General features: G+C 40.5%; 1 protein-coding gene across 1 annotated transcript in view; it reads right to left on the bottom strand.

The window, feature by feature from the left end:
- Window positions 1-13,504, bottom strand: part of LOC139762956 (uncharacterized) — a 405,421-nt gene that overhangs the window by 38,935 nt on the left and 352,982 nt on the right. The window contains exons 6-7 of the mRNA XM_071688281.1: window positions 5,794-6,032; window positions 2,359-2,659 (exon numbers count right to left, since the gene is read on the bottom strand). Coding sequence (XP_071544382.1) covers window positions 2,359-2,659; window positions 5,794-6,032 — 540 coding nt within the window. The remainder of the gene's footprint in view (window positions 1-2,358; window positions 2,660-5,793; window positions 6,033-13,504) is intronic.

The raw sequence follows: 13,504 nt of genomic DNA on the forward strand, positions 1-13,504 counted from the left end.
ATGTACAGAGCATCAGATTGGGGGGGGGAGCAGTGTGGTTTCAGAAGTGGTAGAGGGTGTGTGGATCAGGTGTATGCTTTCAAGAATGTGTGAGAAATATTTAAAAAACAGATGGTTCTGTATGTAGCATTTATGGATCTGGAAAAAGCATAAGATAGAGTTCATAGATATGTTTTGTGAAGGTGTTCTAGGAGTATATGGTGTGGGAGGTATGCTGCTAGAAGCAGTGAAAAGTTTTTAACAAGGATGTTAGGCATGTGTACAAGCAGGAAGAGAGGAGAGCAACTGGTTCCCAGTGAAGGTTGGTCTAAGGCAGGGGTGTGTGGTGTCACCATGGTTGTTAAATTTGTTTATGGATGTGATGGTTAGGGAGGTAAATGGACAAGTATGCAGTCTGTCGGGGATGAGAGGGCCTGGGAAGTGAGTCAGTTGCTGTTTGCCGATGATACAGCACTGGTGGCTGATTCAAGTGAGACACTGCAAAAGTTGGTGACTGAGTTTGGAAGTGTGTGAAAGGAGAAAGTTGAGAGTAAATGTGAATAAGAGTAAGGCTATTAGGTTCAGCAGGATTGAGGGACAAGTTAATTAGAATAAAAGTTTGAATGGAGAAAGGTTGGAGGAAGTGAAGTGCTTTAGATATCCGGGAGTTGACTTAGCAGCAAATGGAACCATGGAAGCACAAGTAAGTCACAGGGTGGGGGAGGGGTTGAAGGTTCTGGGAGTGATGAAGAATGTGTGGAAGGAGAGGACATTATCTCAGAGAGCAAAATGAGTATGTTTGAAGGAATAGTCATTCCAACAATACTATATGGTTGTGAGGCATGGGCTGTAGACAGGGTTGTACAGAGGAGGGCAGATGTGTTGGAAATGAAATGACTGAGGACAACATGTGGTGTGAGGTGGTTTGATTGAGTAAGTAATATAAGGGTAAGAGAGAAGTGTGGAAATAAAAAGAATGTGGTTGAAAGAGTAGAAGAGGGTGTGTTGAAATGGTTTGGTCATATCGAGTGAATGAGAGAGGAAAGATTGACAAAGAGGATATATGTGTCAGAGGTGAAGGGAACAAGAAAAGGGAGACCAAATTGGAGGTGGAAGGATGGGAGTGAAAAAGATTTTGAGCAATCAGGGCCCGAACATACAGGAGGATGATAGGCGTGCAAGGAACAGAGTGAATTGGAACGATGTGGTATAACAGGGTTGATGTGGCATCAATGGACTGAACCATGGCATGTGAAATGTCTGGGGTAAACCATGGAAAGGTCTGTGGGGCCTGGATGTGGATAGGGATTTGCATACACATGACAGCTAGAGACTGAGTGTGACTGAATGTAGCCTTTTTTGTCTGTTTTCTTGGTGCTATGTCGCTGAAGCAGGGGGTAGCAATGCAGTTGCCTGTGGGGCAGGTTAGCACCAGGAATGGATGAAGGCAAGCAAGTATGAATATGTACATGTGTATACATGCATATGTCTGTGTACGTGTATGTATATGTGTATATGTTGATATGTATATGTATATGCATGTATATCTGTGTGTATGGGCATTTATGTATATATAGGTGTATACGAGTGGATGGGCCATTCTTCATCTATTTCCTGACGCAACCTCACTGATGCGGGAAACGGCAATCAAGTATGATAATGATAAAAAAAATATGCGCATATGTTGGTATGTATATGTACATGTATGGGCATTTATGTATATATATATATGTGCATATGAGTGGATGGGTCGTTCTTTATCTGCTTCCTGGCACCACCTCGCTGATGCACGAAATAACGTTCAAGTATAATAAATGATAATAATTTATCAAAGCATGCACATCACTGAAGTTATCCAAACATAAATTTGTGTAATACCATGCAGTGTAAAATCATTCCACTAAACCAATTCATCAACATAATTTAACAGTGAATGTGATTTTGTTCAATAATCGAAAACTGGTGGACTGGAGTATGCAATTTGTGTTTGAGTTGAGTTCTATGAAACCATTTAAATTACTTCCTTCATAACTTTCCTAACAATTAGTTACAAGAACACTGATGACACAAGTTTTGATGTACTTCTTTTACTATTAATGTATTACCTTCTTACTTGAAAATCTCCTGCAAATCAATCATAAACTTGTATTTAATTCTGTAAAGAGCTATGATGGACTTATTGTGAATTGGTTTTTAAAATAAAGTTTAAGTGTTGATTATTTTTTCAGTCTTCCAGTTTGCAATTACAGTACTGAAATGCCTAATATATACTGTTAAACAGCACATAACATGCTTAAAGCAGTGTTGTTTGTAGCCATACCCACCAGCTTGAAAACAAACATTAGCACTAAAACTAACACCATCACCATCACAACGTACCAGTTTCACTAACACTGCCACCAATGCTACCATCACCTTCCCCAGGCAGTACAGTTGATTCCTTCTCCTCACTTTCTTCCACATCCATCTTCTCATCACTGGAGTCTTTCTCGCTGCACTCCTCCTTCATCTCAACATCCTCATCTTGGTTCTCATTCTCCTTGTTACTCTCATCCTTTTCCTCATCACGTTCTGCAGTCTCCATCTCCTTTTCTTCATTATCAGTATTCTCTGTCTTGTTAGCTTCATTTTTTACTTTGTCATCATCATCATCCTCATCCTTTAACGTTTCTTGGTAAAACTGCAAGAAAGGCATTATCAATTAAAATGCACTATGCATATGAATGAAAGCTAACAAAGGTGTTTTGATATAACATACTTTATATCTAAATCTTCACTCTACCTGCCCCCTTTTATATCCCTCTCCCTGTCCATTTGTTTGTATCTTAGAAATAAACATATGCACAAACTAAACAAAAAACAAAAACGATGTAATTCAATGTTACTGCAAACTTCTGAACCACTACTATCACATCATTACAGCATTTTATTCAAATTAATGTACTTACCACACATGTACTGAATATGAATACTAAAAAAAATCCTATGTGCACTCTTGCATACACTTGATACAAAGTCCAAAGTGGTGTGGACATATGAATAAAGTGAGATGAGGAAGTTGACAATTTAGAGTTTTGGTGGAAGAGCTTGACAAACATACTTTACCACTGCTTACATGTACTATGTACATGTACTTACATGTACAATGCGTTAGAAAATGCAAGTTTCAGTTCATTAATAAGCTTCCTCACACAGCAGCTTGTTACAAGTATGAAAAATCCTCTCTCAGCCCTCTAAAGGGGGCAGGAGTAAGGGGCTGGAAACCCCCTCCTTGTATTTAAATTTCTAAAAAGGGAAACACAGGAAGGAGTCAAGCAGGGAGTGCTCATCCTCCTCGAAGGCTCAGATTGAGGTGTCTGAATATGTGTGAATGTAAACAAGATGAGAAGAAATGAGAGATAGGTAGTATGTTTGAGTAAAAAAACCTGATTATTTTGGCTCTGAGTGAAACGAAGCTCAAGGGTAAAGGGGAGGAGTGGTTTGGGAAAATCTTGGGAGTAAAGTCAGGGGTTGGTGAGAAGACAAGAGCTAAGGAAGGAGTGGCACTACTCCTGAAGCAGGAGTTGTGGGAGTATGCGATAGAGTGTAAGAAAGTAAATTCTACATTGATCTGGGTAAAACTGAAAGTGGATGGATAGAGATGCCTATGCACCTGGTCATGAGATGAAAGATCATGAGAGGCAAGTGGTTTGGGAGCAGCTGAGTGAGTGTGTCAGCAGCTTTGATGCATGAGTTATAGTGATGGGTGATTTAAATGTGAAGGTGAGTAATGTGGCAGTTGAGGGTATAACTGGTGTACATGGAGTGTTGAGTGTTGTAAATGGAAATGGTGAAGAGCTTGTGGATTTGTGTGCTGAAAAAGAACAGGTGATTGGGACTACCTGATTTAAAAAGAGATATATACATAAGTATACATATATGAGTAGGAGAGATGGTTAAAGGGCCTTATTGGACTATGTGTCAACTGACAGGTGAGTAAAAGAGAGACTTTTGGATGTTAAATGTGCTGAGAGGTGCAGCTGGAGGGATATCTGATCACTATCTTGTGGGGGCGAAGGTGAAGATTTGTAGAGGAGAGAACGTTATCTCGGAGAGCAAAAATGGGTATGTTTGAAGGAATAGAAAATCCAACAATGTTATATGGTTGCAAGGCGTGGGCTATAGATGGGGTTGTATGGAGGAGGGTGGATGTGTTGGAAATGAAATGTTTGAGGACAATATGTGTTGTGAGGTGGTTTGATTAAGTAATGAAAGGGTAAGAGAGATGTGTGGAAATAAAAAGGGTGTGGTTGAGAGAGCAGAAGAGGGTGTGTTGAAATGGTTTGGACATATGGAGAGAATGAGTGAGGAAAGATTGACAAAGAGGATACCTGTGTCAGAGGTGAAGAAAACAAGGAGAAGCAGGAGAACAAACTGGAGGTGGAAGGATGGAGTGAAAAATATTTTGAGCGACTGGGGCCTGAACATAAAGGAGGGTGAGAGGCATGCAAGAACTAGAGTAAATTGGAACAACGTGGTATACTGGGGTCAACGTGCTGTCAATGGACTGAACCAGGGCATGTGAAGCGTCTCAGGTAAACCATGGAGAGGTCTGCGGGGCCTGGATGTGCATGGATAGCTATGGTTTTGGTGCATTTCACATGACAGCTACAGACTGAGAGTGAGTGAATGTGGCCATTTATGTCTGTTTCCCTGGCACTACCTCGTTGAAGCAGGGGGTAATGACACTATTTCCTGTGTGGCATGGTAGCGACAGGAATGGATGAAGACAAGCAAGTATGAATATGTACATGTGCATATACGTATATGACTGTGAATGTATATGTTGATATGTATGTGTATGTATATGTGCGTGTATGGGCATTTATGTTTATATGAATGGTTGGGCCATTCTTTGTCTGTTTTCTGGCACTACCTCCCTAACCACGCCATCCATAAACAAATTAAACAACCATGGGGACATCACACACCCCTGCCGCAAACCGACATTCACTGGAAACCAATAACTCTCCTCTCTTCCTACTCATACATATGCCTTACATCCGTTATTAAAACTTTTCGCTGCTTCTAGTTACTTATCTCCCACACAACATACTCTTAAAATTTTCCACAAAGCACCTCTATCAATCCTATCATATGCTTTCTCCAGATCCATAAATGCTACATACAGATCCATTTGCTTTTCTAATTATTTCTTACATACATTCTTCAAAGCAAACACCTGATCCACACATCCTCTACCACTTCTGAAACCACACTGCTCTTCCCCAATCTGATGCTCTGTACATGCCTTCACCCTCTCAATCAATACCCTCCCATATAATTTACCAGGAATACTCAACAAACTTATACCTCCGTAATTTGAACACCCACTTTTATCCCCTTTGCCTTTGTACAATGGCACTATGCAAGCATTCCTCCAATCCTCAGGCACCTCACCATGAGTCACACATACATTAAATAACCTTACCAACCAGTCAACAACGCAGTCACACCCTTTTTTAATAAATTCCACTGCAATACCATCCAAACCTGCCTTGTCTGCCATTTCTCTCTGCCAGATGGCACAGGGAACAGACGAATAATGGTGTCATTTTTACACATCAACTCTTTAGCTGTAATACGTAATGCACTAAAACCAGGGTCCCATCCAAAATCAAGCCCTTTAGATCTTGATATTTTCTCTGACCATTTCATATGTCCTGGTTCAGACATGTATACCACTTAACTCTAATTCCCTGTATGCCATGAAAACCTCACAACCAACTGCATGTTCAGGGCTCTGACCAATCAAAGCAGTAAAGTCACACTTACATTAAAAGTAGGTCGGACGCTGGTGGGAGATAAAATACCGCCCTTGTCATCCACCTTGGTAGGTGAAGAGGTGGGTGACCCAACTTCCTCTTCCTTCTTATCCTCTTCCTTTCCTGCCATTTCCTTGCTGTCTCTGGAGTCGCTTTCACTGGATTTCCTTTTTCTGGTCACCTTCTTACGAGTGTCTGGACCTGCTGCTGTGAGCGCTGCCATGAAGCCCCCATCATCAGACAATGTAGCTGTTAAAACAAACACCATATCTAATTCAAGTTCACTGTTCTTGCACTATGCTAATGATAAAATTGAAATAGGGAGAAAATAACTGCTGATGATTTGTTGGAGTTCTGCTTGTCTGAGAAAGAAAGAAAGCTAAATTAGTAGCAGCAAAAGATAAACATTTCAAGGGTACTGAATGAGAGATATTATAATCATGGGGTTAGAAGTCATTATCTAAAAAAAAACATACAAAAAAGCTCATGCAGATTCACAGAAACTTCTGGGATAATGCAAGTCTCAAGAATGACTAAGAAATATTAAATGTAGAGGACAGAAACAAATACAGAGTAGACTTCACAGCAATATCTACAAAACATTTTGATAAATCTTTACTTATTTTTCTTCATACATGTTTTCTATTTCCTGTATCAGCAAGGCAAACCCACAACAAAAAGGTCTCATTCACTTAAATCTACTCTCTAGCTGTCGAATATAATGCATCAAAACCACAGCCCAATATCCTATGCCAGGCCCCATAGACCTTTCCATGGCTCCCCCGACTGCTTCATTTGCCCCAGCTCAGTCCAATGACAGCATATCGCCTCCTGTATACTATATTTCCATTATTTACTCTATCCCATGTATGCTATATTATACACAACGTGCAGTTCATATCATACACAACTAGATCAAATTATAAACAAGTTTGGTCGTCATATCTACAAAACAAAGAGCTAATAAAGAGGGTCCAGAGGAACAACAAAATGAGAGCCAGAGCATCATAAAGGTTAAAGGCCTTATTTTACCCTCCATGGATGAGAGAAGAGTAAGAGGCGACAAATTTAACAACCATGGAGACATCACGCACCCCTGCCGTAAACGGACATTCACTGGGAACCATTCACTCTCCTCTCTTCTTACTCGCACACATGCCTTACATTCTTGGTAAAAACTTTTCACTGCTTCCAGCAACTTACCTCACTCACCATATACTCTTAATACCTTCCACAGAGCATCTCCATCAACTCTATCATATATATCATTATTATTCATTTTATTATACATAATCGGTTTCTCATCAGCGAGGTAGCGCCAGGAAACAGACGAAGAATGGCCCATCCACTCGTACACACGTATATATATATATATATATATATATATATATATATATATATATATATATATATATATATATATATATATATATATTGGAAAGGATCACAATTTTGCGCGTGATCAAGATATTCCTATGAGTCCACGGGGAAAACGAAACACGAAAAGTTCCCAAGTGCACTTTCGTATAATAATCACATCATCAGGGGAGACACAAGAGAGAAATATAAGTCAGTTGATATACATCGAAGAGACGAAGCTAGGACGCCATTTGATATGTCTTGGACAATCACATGTTTACCAAATGGCGTCCTAGCTTCGTCTCTTCGATGTATATCAACTGACTTATATTTCTCTCTTGTGTCTCCCCTGATGATGTGATTATTATACGAAAGTGCACTTGGGAACTTTTCGTGTTTCGTTTTCCCCGTGGACTCATAGGAATATCTTGATCATGGGCAAAACTGTGATCCTTTCCATTATATATATATATATATATATATATATATATATATATATATATATATATATATATATACATATATATATATATATATATAATGGTAAACCATGGAAAGCTGTGTAGGTATGTATATTTGCGTGTGTGGACGTATGTATATACATGTGTATGGGGGGGGGGGGCCATTTCTTTCGTCTGTTTCCTTGCGCTACCTCGCAAACGCGGGAGACAGCGACAAAGTATAATAAGAATAAAATATAATATATATATATATATATATATATATATATATATATATATATATATATATATATATATATATATATATATATTATCCCTGGGGATAGGGGATTAAGAATACTTCCCACGTATTCCCTGCGTGTCGTAGAAGGCGACTAAAAGAGGAGGGAGCGGGGGGCTGGAAATCCTCCCCTCTCAATTTTTTTTAATTTTCCAAAAGAAGGAACATAGAAGGGGGCCAGGTGAGGATATTCCCTCAGTGGCCCAGTTCTCTGTTCGTAACGCTACCTCGCTAACGCGGGAAATGGCGAATAGTTTGAAAAAAAAAAAAAAAAAATATATATATATATATATATATATATATATATATATATATATATATATATATATATATATATATAGCACAGATATGCTATTTATGTTTCGTATGTCCAAGATAATGAAGTAATTATCCATTTCTGTTACTTCTATATAGTGATGAAAATTACATGATTCGTAAAAGAACCAAGTGTTAGAAACAGATCAAAATCTTGACTTTACATTTTTATGTTAATGATAATAAGCTATCAAACAAGCCATTACTGAACCCCCCCCCCTCTCTCTCTCTCTCTCCTTTATACTCTTCTTGTACTGAACAGGTACAGAACAAAGTTGCACTCCCCCCTCCCCCCCCTCCTGTACAGAACAGGTACAGAACAAGGTTACAAGTGGAAGCGGACGTGTTCATGCATCCTGTTCCTGAACATTCATCGATTATGAAAGAAAAAATTCTATAAAGATTGAAAAAATTTGTTAACTAATAATATGTATAAAGAAGCTTAACAATAGTTTAAAAAGGACAGATATGGAATGTCCTTTCTTTTGTCTCAACATAAATAGGATAACATGATCTATAAAAGGGATAGATTGTACTTAAACCAAGATATCCTGTCATACACACACACACACACACACACACACACACACAGTGGATGGATGAACAATAATATTCCTTGTTCAGCGTCATCTGATGTCAACTTGACAATGATCAGTACTATAAGTTCTCTTACGATCTTGTCACTACAAGTTCTCTCTTACGGTCTGGTCACTACAAGTTCTCTCTTACCATCTGGTCACTACAAGTTCTCTCTTACCATCTGGTCACTACAAGTTCTCTCTTACCATCTGGTGACTACAAGTTCTCTCTTACCATCTGGTCACTACAAGTTCTCTCTTACCATCTGGTGACTACAAGTTCTCTCTTACCATCTGGTGACTACAAGTTCTCTCTTACCATCTGGTCATTGCAAGTTCTCTCTTACCATCTGGTGACTACAAGTTCTCTCTTACCATCTGGTCACTACAAGTTCTCTCTTACCATCTGGTGACTACAAGTTCTCTCTTACCATCTGGTCATTGCAAGTTCTCTCTTACCATCTGGTCATTGCAAGTTCTCTCTTACCATCTGGTGACTACAAGTTCTCTCTTACCATCTGGTGACTACAAGTTCTCTCTTACCATCTGGTCACTACAAGTTCTCTCTTACCACCTGGTCACTACAAGTTCTCTCTTACCATCTGGTCATTGCAAGTTCTCTCTTACCATCTGGTGACTACAAGTTCTCTCTTACCATCTGGTGACTACAAGTTCTCTCTTACCATCTGGTCATTGCAAGTTCTCTCTTACCATCTGGTGACTACAAGTTCTCTCTTACCATCTGGTCACTACAAGTTCTCTCTTACCATCTGGTGACTACAAGTTCTCTCTTACCATCTGGTCATTGCAAGTTCTCTCTTACCATCTGGTCATTGCAAGTTCTCTCTTACCATCTGGTCATTGCAAGTTCTCTCTTACCATCTGGTCATTGCAAGTTCTCTTACGGTCTGGTCACTACAAGTTCTCTCTTACCATCTGGTCATTGCAAGTTCTCTTACGGTCTGGTCACTACAAGTTCTCTCACCATCTGGTCACTAAAAGTTCTCTCTTACCATCTGGTAACAAGTTCTATCTTACCATCTGGTCACTACAAGTTCTATCTTACCATCTGGTCACTACAAGCTCTCTCTTACGGTCTGGTCACTACAAGTTCTCTCTTACCATCTGGTGACTACAAGTTCTCTCTTACCATCTGGTCATTGCAAGTTCTCTTACGGTCTGGTCACTACAAGTTCTCTCACCATCTGGTCACTAAAAGTTCTCTCTTACCATCTGGTAACAAGTTCTATCTTACCATCTGGTCACTACAAGTTCTATCTTACCATCTGGTCACTACAAATTCAATCTTACCATCTGGTCACTACAAGCTCTCTCTTACGGTCTGGTCACTACAAGCTCTCTCTTACGATCTGGTCACTACAAGTTCTCTCTTACGGTCTGGTCACTACAAGTTCTCTCTTACCATCTGGTCACAAGTTCTCTTACCATCTGGTCACCACAAGTTCTCTCTTACCATCTGGTCACTACAAGTTCTCTCTTACCATCTGGTCACTACAAGTTCTCTTACCATCTGGTCACTACAAGTTCTCTCTTACCATCTGGTCACTACAAATTCTCTTATCATCTGGTCACAACAATTTCTCTCATACGATCTGGTCCCTACAAGTTCTCTCTTACGGTCTGGTCACTACAAGTTCTCTCATACCATCTGGTCACTACAAATTTCTCTTACGGTCTGGTCACTACAAGTTCTCTCTTACCATCTGGTCACTACAAGTTCTCTCTTACCATCTGGTCACTACAAGTTCTCTCTTACCATCTGGTCACTACAAGTTCTCTCATACCATCTGGTCACTACAAGTTCTCTCTTACCATCTGGTCACTACAAGTTCTCTCTTACGGTCTGGTCACTACAAGTTCTCTCTTACCATCTGGTCACTACAAGTTCTCTCTTACCATCTGGTCACTGCAAGTTCTCTTTTACGGTCCGGTCACTACAAGTTCTCTCTTACCATCTGGTCATTACAAGTTCTCTCTTACCAGCTGGTCACTACAAGTTCTTTCTTACCATCTGGTCACTACAAGTTCTCTCTTACCATCTGGTCGCTACAAGTTCTCTCTTACCATCCGGTCACTATAAGTTCTCTCTTACCATCTGGTCACTACAAGTTCTCTCTTACCATCTGGTCACTACAAGTTCTCTCTTACCACCTGGTCACTACAAGTTCTCTCTTACCATCCGGTCACTACAAGTTCTCTCTTACCATCTGGTCACTACAAGTTCTCTCTTACCACCTGGTCACTACAAGTTCTCTCTTACCATCTGGTCACTACAAGTTCTCTTATCATCTGGTCACAACAATTTCTCTCTTACGATCTGGTCCCTACAAGTTCTCTCTTACGGTCTGGTCACTACAAGTTCTCTCATACCATCTGGTCACTACAAATTTCTCTTACGGTCTGGTCACTACAAGTTCTCTCTTACCATCTGGTCACTACAAGTTCTCTCTTACCATCTGGTCACTAAAAGTTCTCTCTTACCATCTGGTCACTACAAGTTCTGTCTTACCATCTGGTCACTACAAGTTCTCTCTTACGGTCTGGTCACTACAAGTTCTCTCTTACGGTCTGGTCACTACAAGTTCTCTCTTACCATCTGGTCACTACAAGTTCTCTCTTACCATCTGGTCACTACAAGTTCTCTTTTACGGTCCGGTCACAAGTTCTCTCTTACCATCTGGTCATTACAAGTTCTCTCTTACCAGCTGGTCACTACAAGTTCTTTCTTACCATCTGGTCACCACAAGTTCTCTCTTACCATCTGGTCACTACAAGTTCTCTCTTACCATCCGGTCACTATAAGTTCTCTCTTACCATCTGGTCACTACAAGTTCTCTCTTACCATCTGGTCACTACAAGTTCTCTCTTACCACCTGGTCACTACAAGTTCTCTCTTACCATCCGGTCACTACAAGTTCTCTCTTACCATCTGGTCACTACAAGTTCTCTCTTACCATCTGGTCACTACAAGTTCTCTCTTACCATCTGGTCACCACAAGTTCTCTCTTACCATCTGGTCACTGCAAGTTCTCTCTTACCATCTGGTCACCACAAGTTCTCTCTTACCACCTGGTCACTGCAAGTTCTCTCTTACCATCTGGTCACTACAAGTTCTCTCTTACCATCTGGTCACTACAAGTTCTCTCTTACCACCTGGTCACTACAAGTTCTCTCTTACCACCTGGTCACTACAAGTTCTCTCTTACCATCTGGTCACTACAAGTTCTCTCTTACCATCTGGTCACTACAAGTTCTCTCTTACCATCTGGTCACCACAAGTTCTCTCTTACCATCTGGTCACTGCAAGTTCTCTCTTACCATCTGGTCACCACAAGTTCTCTCTTACCACCTGGTCACTGCAAGTTCTCTCTTACCATCTGGTCACTACAAGTTCTCTCTTACCACCTGGTCACTACAAGTTCTCTCTTACCACCTGGTCAGTACAAGTTCTCTCTTACCATCTGGTCACTACAAGTTCTCTCTTACCATCCGGTCACTACAAGTTCTCTCTTACCATCCGGTCACTACAAGTTCTCTCTTACCATCTGGTCACTACAAGTTCTCTCTTACCATCTGGTCACTACAAGTTCTCTCTTACCATCTGGTCACTACAAGTTCTCTCTTACCACCTGGTCAGTACAAGTTCTCTCTTACCATCTGGTCACTACAAGTTCTCTCTTACCACCTGGTCACTACAAGTTCTCTCTTACCACCTGGTCAGTACAAGTTCTCTCTTACCATCCGGTCACTACAAGTTCTCTCTTACCATCTGGTCACTACAAGTTCTCTCTTACCATCTGGTCAGTACAAGTTCTCTCTTACCACCTGGTCACTACAAGTTCTCGACCTTGAGATCGCCTCAGTCTTAGCCTGACCCTGTGTGTGTGTGTGTGTGTGTGTGTGTGTGTGTGTGTGTGTGTGTGTGTGTGTGTCTGTATGTGTGTGTGTGTGTGTGTGTGTGTGTGTGTGTGTGTGTGTGTGTGTGTGTGTGTGTGTGTGTCTGTATGTGTGTGCGTGCGTGCGTGCGTGCGTGTGCGTGCGTGCGTGCGTGTGTGTGTGTCTGTATATGTGCGTGTGTGTGTGTGTGTGTATGTGTGTGTGTGTCAACTCATCAGTCACGTGACCACCATCAGCCATCATCATGTAGGATAATATCATGTTCCAACATAATCCCGCCATCATAATCATCCACATAACTAAGTTCATCTTGGCTTAACCAGGCTTTCAAATTATTGCATTTCTCAATGGTGAAGAAAATCTATTTCAAAATTAATAAAAAAAAATTGGTTGCAAACTTGTTGAATATGTTTATTGATTCTTGCTTTTTAGAATAAAATAACATTTTCTTATGAGACTGAAGCTTCCATCTTGATTTTATCATTTCCTTTACCTAAAAAGTTATCGGTATGGGATTATCGTTAACATCCGATAACTAATTAAATTATCAGATTATTGATATCGGACTTAATAATTGGGGTTATATGATTATCGTTATCGAAGTTAACTTGAGTTATCGGTGCCCAACACAGTAGGAAGCAGTGAAACACAGGAGAATGTACAAGTGATGGGGCCCCCATCAGTGTACAACTCCCTCCCCGTACAGTACAAGAGATGGGCCCCCACCAGTGTACAACTCCCTCCCCGTACAGTACAAGAGATGGGGACCCCACCAGTGTACAACTCCCTCCCCGTACAGTACAAGTGATA

Source organism: Panulirus ornatus, chromosome 45 (assembly GCF_036320965.1).
Source record: "Panulirus ornatus isolate Po-2019 chromosome 45, ASM3632096v1, whole genome shotgun sequence".
Taxonomy (NCBI): Eukaryota; Metazoa; Arthropoda; class Malacostraca; order Decapoda; family Palinuridae; genus Panulirus; species Panulirus ornatus.